General features: G+C 42.3%; 1 protein-coding gene across 6 annotated transcripts in view; it reads left to right on the plus strand.

Moving 5' to 3' along the window:
* SCHIP1 (schwannomin interacting protein 1) overlaps positions 1-7,634 on the plus strand; it is a 125,277-nt gene extending 117,643 nt beyond the window's left edge. For 4 of the 6 annotated variants that reach the window (XM_082655562.1, XM_082655563.1, XM_082655566.1 and 1 more), the window contains 3 exons: positions 507-630; positions 3,016-3,109; positions 6,998-7,634. In XM_082655562.1, the coding sequence (XP_082511688.1) occupies positions 507-630; positions 3,016-3,109; positions 6,998-7,049 (270 nt within the window). In that variant the 3' untranslated portion in view covers positions 7,050-7,634. Of the gene's footprint in view, positions 1-506; positions 631-3,015; positions 3,110-3,535; positions 3,653-6,997 lie in introns of all 6 variants that reach the window. The other 2 variants (XM_082655565.1, XM_082655561.1) reach the window with 2 other exon arrangements.
* The last annotated feature ends 2,392 nt before the right edge of the window (positions 7,635-10,026 follow it).

Here is a 10,026-nt window from a genome sequence, read left to right on the forward strand (position 1 = left end):
ATGAGAGCCCTGGGCTTTGGAGCTTAAGACTAGCTCTGCCATTGACCTACTGTGGGGCTCTGGACACGTCTCAGTTTTCTCATCTATAAAATGGGTATAATAATAATAGCTGTGTCAGAGCACGATTGTGGAAAAAGTAGTCAAAGCACTTAGCACAGTGCTTGTACCATGCTATAAGTTAATAAGTAGCTGATATTATTAATTTTATCCATGTCATTGACATTACTTGAGCTCCCTGGTAATTCATTTGTGGATATAATAATTGACTCTCAGTCGTAGACCAGTCCAAAAGCTTTTGATTTGAGTAGTGTCCCATTCTGATGCCAATAATGTTTCAGATGATGTGCATATATGGAGGGCCTCGCATTGGGAAAGTCAGATGGGGAAAGCTTTTAAGCAAGGAACCTGAAGTGGGTGAATGAAGGTGGGTCTTTTAGGAGAAAACTGGGTCGTACGTTCAGTGCGCTTACAGCTCACCCCTCCATTTCTTCCCTTTCTGTCTTCAGCTGCCACACATGCCTCATATAAGTGAATGCTTGATGAAAAGAAGTTTAAAGCCCACTGACCTGAGAGACATGACTATTGGGCAGCTACAAGTGATAGTCAATGATCTCCATTCCCAGATAGAAAGTAAGTGTAAGATGCTCTGGAAAATGGGATATTAAGTGTAAAATACCATGGGATGGATAGTACTATTTCCTGGGTTCAGCTCCTTGGTACGTTTCATTGGGGTCCTCCTGTGTACTTGCAAGGAAAAGAAGAGAATCACAACGCTCTCTTTCTGTTTTTGGTTTTTTTTACTGTAAAATGTTGAGAAACTTTAAGACTTTTTCAAGGTTCACAGAGGTTAGGGATCCTTTTTATTCGCCTGAAATCCCCAGCTCCCAGCACAGTGCCTGGCATATAGTTGGCTCCCAACGCCTGTTTGTAGAATATAATTTCGTAGTTACAAGTCATTTATTATACAGTTATACGCTCAGCTTTACTTGCACGTACATTCATTTTAGGTCATCAAATTCTATTCGACTTATGCTGTGGGACTCCAGGTGGTGAAAGTATATGTGACCGATATGTGAAAATTATAGGGTGAGAAGGCGTGGGCCTTTTTCCCCCAGAATGAAGAAGGGCCTCCACAGGAAGTGTGCAGGGCCGGTGGTCAGTGAGTGGCATTCACTCGAAGTGATTGGTTACGCAGGGAAGGGCAGGTGCTGGACCAATGAGAGAGCTCGCTCACTGGGACAGCATGCTTAGCCCAGGTGAACTCACGAGCCCTCCAGCCTCTGGAACATACAAGTCCATAAAGTCCGTAGGCTGATAGATTAAAACCACCTAAGAGACATGCCAACCAAATGCAAACCAACTAGATGTATTTACCTATTCAGGTACAATAAAGGTATTGTGGTTATGTTAAATTTTTTTTAAAAAGAGACCTGTCTTTAGAGACACATACTGAAGCATTTACAGATGAAATAATATGATGTCTGAAATTCTCTTTCAAATGATCTAGTGGGAGAAGGGGAGATAGATGAGTTCAAGACTGGCCATGAGTTGATAACTGTTGAAGCTGGCTGGATGCATGGGGCAGGGGGATTCCTTAAACAATTCTCTTTCCTTTTGTATCTCTTTGAAGATGTCCATAATAAAAAATTTAAAACTTCATACAGAAAAGACATTCCCACACACTATGCAGGCACCCTACTGAGTACTAGTATAAAAAGCTACCCTAAGAACCCACTAGAAAAAATAAAATTGGATGTATTCAGTGACAAGTTAATACCTTCAGCATTTTAAAATCAAGAGAAAGGATTTAACATTTTAATTAGGAAACCATAGATTCACAGGCTTTTAAAAAATTCTACTACATTTTAATTTTAGTTGAGCATAAATTACTAGGAATTAAGGACTTAAAAGGCTGTCTGATCTTTTACCACTGAAACATCCTTCTTAGACTTTAAATAATAACATTGCCAGCTAGTCCTTTTCAGGAGTAGATGGAGTTTTAGACCTCTTTGTATGACTTTTTTGGTCCTTTTCTAAATTGAAAACTAATCTGAACTAAAGGCAGACTAAATGCATCGTTTGAGGTCAGGATCTCTGAAAACATTTCCAAGGAGGACCTCGCTGAATACCCCCTTCCTTTCTTTGATTTCTGGGCCCAGAGCTCTTGCTAAATGAATGCTATCCCTCATGTGTCCACATGTCCAGACCTAGAAGCTTTCACTCTTAGCTGATGTGAGGGGGGAAAAGCAAGAGAGAGCTCCCTGCTTGTTTATATTTTTCAATGGCAGAAGCCAAATTAAACCCAGTACACTGATTTCAGGAAGACTAGTTATGTTTCCATCTATTTTATGCCCGGTAGAAATCCTAAAGAATACTTTGCTCAGCACCCATTGTCCAGAGAACTCAGGGGTTGTTTCTTCAGGTCTTACACATCTGGTTCTCACACAGCTTTAGATATTACTGTTTCCTAGAACAACCTGCACGTAGGCTCCTCGCCTCGACCCCGAGGAGCCTTTGAGCATCCTCAAGGCGCCTTCCTCCCCAGCTGGGGGGGTCTGATGGGGCTCTTGTCGGGTGCAGTGGCCCCCCCAGCTCTCCGTGTGGCAGGAGCACCCTGAAGATGAACGGTGGAAAACTTAACGTGCCCCAGACTTCCGCGTTCACATTTCTTGAAAACAAAATCCCGCTTCTTCTAACAAGCTGTTTTCCTAACGGCTAACAATTTCTTTTCCCACTCTCATGTGAATGTAATTGGATATACTTTGTACTCCTTTTCTGTCAACACTTCTATAAGTATGCAAGCTAGTCGTGCTCTCAGATTGGTGACCTCTCCTGGGCTTATGAGAAGCTAATGTAAGAACTCTACATTTTAGCAAAAATAGTCTCCTGCTATGTTTAACTGTTTGTGTGTATGTTTGTGTCTATCGTACGTACGTAATGGTGCATAAGTGGTTTCACGTCCTGACTTAGGTGCAATTTTACCTGTTTCTAAATGCTTTCGTTTCTTTGCCCCAGGCTTGAATGAAGAGTTGGTCCAGCTGCTCCTCATACGAGATGAGCTGCACACAGAGCAAGACGCCATGCTGGTGGACATCGAGGACCTGACCAGGTCAGTGGTGCCTCATCTTTGCAAAGAAGGAAGGAAGCCTGGGATGGTTGGAAGTCTAAGAATTAAGGCAAGAGCGAGCTCTAGAGAACTTCTTTCCTTACTTCCATCAGTAACTCGCCTAATCTCTGCTGGTGTCAGCTGTTTAGATGGAGGGGAAGCGGCCAAAACTGCTCCCATCCAAATGCATGGCTTCTTCACAACCATCCTCCCCTAGTGATGGATTGTAAGTGCATTAGAACTGCATCCACCCCCACTTAAATCAGGTCAGCAATTCTGGCCTAAGGACATTATCCTGAAGGACTGTCCCCTTGAGAGTCGTCCCTAAGCCATTCCATGCTGGCACGATTCCAGCACGTGGTGGGTACCACCAAGTGGCACTTGGTGTTATATGACCTGACTCTTGATCGCATCTGCCATGCCCGGAAGGCAAGGACACTGGCATCTTTCCACAGCACCAGCGCCACCAGATTGCTCTCACCATGGGGAGACTCCAAGACTTGAGTTTCTAGCTGGGCCTGGTTCCGAGCGCCTGTCTGTAAAGAGGTAAAGAATGCTTCCTTCCCTGGGGCATAGGGAAACTAGGCTAATGCTGGTCAAGATCTTGCATTTCTTCATAGTTTTCCTTGTGGAAAGGCCTCTCACCATAAATATATAAAGTATATGAAATACCGTGAGCATTCCTATGATCCTGTGCTGTATTTACGATGCCGCCTTGTCTGAGACGGTTTATAGGAAGTCTTTAAACCACAAGGCAACAGTTACTATTAATCCCAAAAATGGTATTCAGAGAGTAGAAGCTCCCAAGGAGAGAAAGAAAACTGCTTGTCACGGTAACATAAGGAATTAACCACATGATCCAGAACCATCCAGGAGAAGTTTGAAAACATATGTAGTGAAAATGCTCTCAGCACTCACCACAGGGACCACTTCTCAGTGTGTAACACTGGGTAAAATATTTTTCTAAATGCAGTGTTATAAAAATAGCTCGGGTAGCAAAATAAATGCTGCAGAACTATGTTTAAGTTAGTTTTTAAAGACCTATGGGCAGCACTCTGTTTTGTACGCTTTGGATGTTATATTGCCTCACCCCTAACAAAAAAACGAAAACCAAAAACCCAGAAGGTCTTCTCATACCGTCTTAGCATATTTGCCTGCATGTGAAATATAGTAACACTCAAATACTATTATTGCCCCCTACAGCCGTATTCGGGCACTGCACCAACAATTGTAAGACACCTGCCTTTTTGTTACGCGAACAGCTTTGCATATAGGGATTAAGATTATGGGAAATCAGTAGTGAAATATACAACCAGGACATGCATCTTCTGAAAAATATATAGACTCTTTCGTCAATTCTGTGGCTTGCCTATGATAACAGAGACCGTTTCTCTGCCCCTCAGAGCAGCGTTGGCACCCCTCGTTGCTAAGATGACATTCAGAGGCTCCTCCCTTCTCTCAGAATGTTAGGCTATTACTTAGGTTTGCAGTGAATTTTGCTTATCCCTTCAGATGGTGTGATCATGGGAGACAGGGTGGGCAGAACCATGGGGTTCAAAGGAGAGGAGTCACTAATTTAAAGGTACTGGAGGAACCCTTTAAATTAGAGCAGGTGGGGAGAAGTTTCTATGCCCATTCCTGGCTGCAGAAATAGAATTTTGCTCATGGAGGGATCTAAGGATACTTAAACTTCCCTAAAGGTTGCAGTGCCAGAGTTTTGCAGCCAGATCCCAGAAGGCCAAGCGCTTGGCCGCTGGGAAGCCCTGTTCACCTATTCCCTTTACCTGTGCAGCTCCTACCATTCAGGTGTCAGTTCAGATCGGTGGTTCTCCATTTTGGCTGCACATTGGAACCACCTGGGGAGTTTTTAAAATACTGATGTCTGGGTCTCACTCCCAGAGATTCTGATTTAATTATTCTGTGAAGTAGCCTGTGCATTAGGAGTTTTTAAATCTTTCCAGATGATTCCAACGCACAGCCTAATTTGAAAACCCTGGGTTTAGATACCTCTTTGGAGAAGTGCTCCCTGATCCCCCAAGACTGATGTAGGGCCCTCTGTGCTCCTGGCAGCATGGCATCCCTCCCAAGTAGAGGCTAATCCTATTGTGTTATATGGTTTACAACCAACCTGGCTGTAAGCCCCCTGAAAGCAGAGACAACACTATTTTCATTCATTGCTGTGTCCTCAGAACCTAATACAGGGCCTGCCAAGTACGTAGTAGGTCCTCAATAGGGATTGTTGATAAAAAGAAGTCCTTGTGGAGCTTGAGTGAAATAAATCCTAGTAAAGACTTTATAAATAGTTGACGAGAACCTTTTGGTTTTATGATCGGAAACCCTTTCCCTCCTTTGTTTACAATTTTAATGAAATTCACCCTTGTATGTATGTCTCAGAATAACACCCAGCTTTCAATATTTTCTGAAGCTCTTGCCTGCCTGTTCTTTCCTACTGTCTCAGAAAACCCCTTGTTGTTTGTATGCATGCACACACACACACACACACAGAGATACATATTTTAAAACTGCTCTAAGAACTACACTTTAATTAGCTACCACGGAATCTTAGTCACTGGGCATCAAAATATTTCTTGAGCTGAATTTGTTCAAGTGAGGCCCATGAGCTACTTTATGAAAATGTTAAAAAAAAAAAAAGATGGTCTGCTAGAAGGCATAATTTCTTTTTTAGGAATAGGGTGCTATTGATGTCTTTTTCCTGAGTCCCTTTGTTGGTAAATGAATATCAGAATATTCTTTGTGGGCTGCTGCATGTGGCAGGGACGCTGCTGTCACTTCTCTGTTTCTGAATGTATTTGCCCTGTAACACAGATGGGAGACATTCTGCATAATGCCAGTGAGTTTAAACTTGATGTCACTGACCACCCAAGGCTAGGCAGCACCCAGAAACTGCCCCTGGACCTTTGATGACAGCTGAAAACCACACCCTTAGATGCTTTTCTCTTGCCAGATTTATAATTTCCTAAGATCCTCCTTCAAAACATTTGTTTCTTGCAGCCTGCAGACCCTGCCACTCCCTGGGAAGACGTTTACTTAGTGCCCGATCGAGTGATGTAAGCAGCTTAGCCATTCCTCCCACTTCATCTCCACTGGCCAGCTGCTGGTTAGCCCAACTTTGGTCTCACAGGCCGTAATAGGGCTTGATGAGTAAGACTCACCCCACCCTGTGGCCCGCTCACTGCCGTGATCATGCCCTTGGGACTAACTGAGGGGGAAACAATATGCAAATGTGGGAAATCTTGACAACCACAAAGGCCTACCGTTTGTTTGGAAGACATTAGCCTTTGTAAGAATAAAACTGAACTATTGTATTATTAACAAGAGCCCTGTTAATACTTAGATTTGCATCTATGTGCGTGTTTGGATAAAGTAGTCATGCAGTTACTTTCTGTCACAACACCTTGTTTTGACTTTTTGCTTAGCACTTAATCTTCTATCTGCTCTCTCCTTGCTTGCTGTCTGTTCCTTGCTCGTCTCTTTCCATTACAATATATACTCCATGAGAACAAAGATCACTGCTCACCACCGAATCCCCAGCTCCCGGAGCACAGAGAAGGCACATATTAAACATGTGTTGAATAAATTATCCTAGTTACTTTTCTCTTTTCATTTTTAAACACGGCACTTTTCTTCTCAAAGGAATGTGACCTCTACATGTCTCAGGTTAATCCCGTGGCTTACTAACTAAAAGGAATCGTACATAGAATATAAAACTTGGAAGAGGGCGAATCCATTTGAACGAAGTACCGTTTCTTGAGTCTCTTGATTTCACTATGAGTAACTCCGAGCCTCCGTTTGGAGGATGTCTTAGCTGTTGATGGGAAAGCAGTTTGGCTTTCTCCTTAGCACTAAATAATTGTATTATTCATTTTACAGACACGCTGAGAGTCAGCAGAAGCACATGGCCGAGAAAATGCCTGCAAAGTGAAAAGAAGCCATCCAACCAGAGGACAAGCTAGAATTTATTTTGCTTCTGTGGTTGTAAAAATGCTGTTGCTAAAGGTGGCATAGAAACAAACAAATATCAGTGTTAGTCATCGATAATGTCTGAAGCTTAACGTCCAGTGATTGGCCTTTGCTTCTTAATTTATTTTAATTTTTTTACTGTGCCACTAAATATCAGGCATTTTAATAAAATATTGTTACAAAAAATGTACAGTACTTACACCATCCCAAATCATGGTTAATCAAAGAGGGTAGTTTTAACTTTATTTTTATTTGTTTAGAGATTCTGAGTTGGAGCAGTATTTTACCATTTGACTGCTTTCATTCTTCACTGTAGTTTTAAAGAAGAACTGTAAATGACGGTGCTATCCAAGTCAAAAAATACATGCCTGCCTCGTAGTGAAGTTGTAGGTCTCTGTAATATGTATATTTTAATCAGTTTTCAACATTTTGTGAATGTTGACTACCTGAAGTTCATTTTTAGATGTGCTATTAACATTCTGTTGGATTCAGAGGGTTCCTTAAAAGTTTTATGTATAAATATGTAAAATAAAAATTAAAACTTTGTTTCATAGGATATGTCTTTTTGCTCACTAGCAAGCCCTACACTGGCTGTACTTCTTCCCTCTTCACTCTTCCTCAACTGAAATCCCCAGCGGGAAGCTTTTATCAGCGAAGAAACAAAGGGCTCCGGAGAACAAGAAATGCAGGGAATCGCCAAGAAGATCGTGGAGAGTATGGGAGAGTGTGTGTGTGTGTGTGTGTGTGTGTGTGTGTGTGAGAGATCCAAAGATGACAACATCAGGCACATCAGAGCCAGCATTGTTACTGCTGAAAGTTATCAGTCTGGAATTTCAATACTTTATTATTTAATAGCTGCTGGTTTTGTCAGAGCCAATGACTGCATCCGAACTGCGTTTCCCAAATTTGCCACGTGAACAGATGACGCCTGCTTTTACACTTTTCCCAAGGCCAGTTGGTGCCGTTTTTCACATTTTAACCACTTCTATTGGTCTCATGAAGAAAAATGCCAAGTCTAAAGCAGGTTACAGACTGTTCCTCAATAGGTAGAGAGTTTCAGAAAATCGACGTAATTAGCGAATGTCCACGCAGGTATTAGAGAACCTTAAACTAAAGCTGAGATGAGCAATCAACATTCCAGAACCACCCACAGACCACCTGGTTTCACTATAAGGTCCATGATGTAATTTGAAGATAGAAGATTAGTCAGTTTCCTTTTTTAAAAATACCCAGATAGATATTTTAAGTAATTCAGAGTTGCCAATTTTCATAGCCTTCTTCTTTTAGTAAAATAGTCCGTCTTACATTGAAACACTCATCATTTCTTTATGGGCTTCAATCAAGTTATTTTCATTCGGAATAGAAAAATAATGCAGCCCATAAATATATTTTGGTTTTCGACAGTTGGCTACGGAACAGGACAGGTTGCTCGCCACTGGGCTGAAGGGTGGAACCCGAAGTCCTCTTTGCACCAAGGTCTCTAACTGAGCCCCGAAGTCCTGCACCAGCTGTCAGTGCTCCCCTGGGGTGACCCCAGCCCTGAAAATCTAGGCACAGCTAGTGGAGCTTTGTTGCTTCAGCTGGGTGAGAATATTGGTCACTAAGCCAGCGGTTCTCATCTTCAGCGACACAGTGGAATCACTTGGGGAACTTTAGAAACCACGGGGGCCTGGGTCCCACCCCCATAGACACTGATTTAATTGGTCCAGGATTTTTTAAAGGTCCCTTGGTGACACTAATGTAAAGAACCACTACCTTGGACTTCCTTCTTTTTTAGCTTTTCTTAAATCATTTTTTAGTATCTTTTTTTTTCTAATTGAAATATATTCCTATTAATTTGGAACTTTGGGGGAAAGCCAACCTAGGAAGAGTGCCACGAAAATGCCTGAGCCCGAGTGAGAGTGGTAACGTGACCGAAACCTCCTACAGTGACATCTGTAACCTGAAATCCTGACGCTAAAACTCAGCCCACCAAGAAAGATGATCTTCATTTTTTAAATCCTTGCCAGAACTGCCAACTCCAATAAGAATTTAGAAATGAGTTTTCTCTTTGTCTTAAGCAATGCTGCCTCTCTGGCTTGAAATATGTTCTGAAGAAATCCATGGCCTCGAAATGCTTCAGTTGTCTGAAACCCATAATCATAAGTGAAGGGCCCTAACTCGAGAAGGAAGGAAGTGAGATTACACCCACAAGCGCCCCTCAAAACACTTCTGGGGGCAAAGCCAGCTGAAAGAAGAGCAGTTCTTCCCACCACCCCAAGACCATCAAAGGAGATTACACCAGTGTACCCATGTTCCTTTCACACTTCCCTGCCTCTGGTAGAGATGTCACCAAGTGACTCACCTCCAAGGGGATTCTTTCAAAATTGGGTCTTTCCAGCCCCTTTGATTAGCTTTTTCAGCAAGGACTGGGATTATTCCCAACAGGATTCTTATCTGCTGTAGATCACCCTTCCATACATTAATTAGCACCCTCACTAGTTTACCTGGCTGAGTTAGATGCTAGAATTCCTGAGTTAAAAAATAGGGCCACCTATCCTCCCAATTTTAAGAGAGAGGTGTAAGCAAGAACGCACAGGCTTTGGAGCCAGAAGGGACTGGGCACAATGCTGACTCTACCATCTTCCTAGTGATTTGACCTTAAGCAAGTTACTAAAGCTCTACGTTATTTTACCTTCTGCAGATAAGATCTCTTGGGATTATTCTAAAGATTGAATGAAACAGTGTCCGTGAAAGCACTGGCACCCAGTAGATACCCGATAATTGTTGACAGGAGAAGTAAATGAGCACAGTTTGGGTAGAGGAGGCATTCTGTGTTTTACCAGTTTCTGAGGTTTAACACATCCTTGTAGGCTTTTTCTTGTTTATTAATCATTAACTTACAAAACAGATGCTTAAGGGAAAAGTTCACTTCAATCTTCAAGCCCCCCTCCCTCCTC

Source organism: Grampus griseus, assembly GCF_964374135.1.
Source record: "Grampus griseus genome assembly, chromosome: 5".
In the NCBI taxonomy this organism is placed as follows: domain Eukaryota; kingdom Metazoa; phylum Chordata; class Mammalia; order Artiodactyla; family Delphinidae; genus Grampus; species Grampus griseus.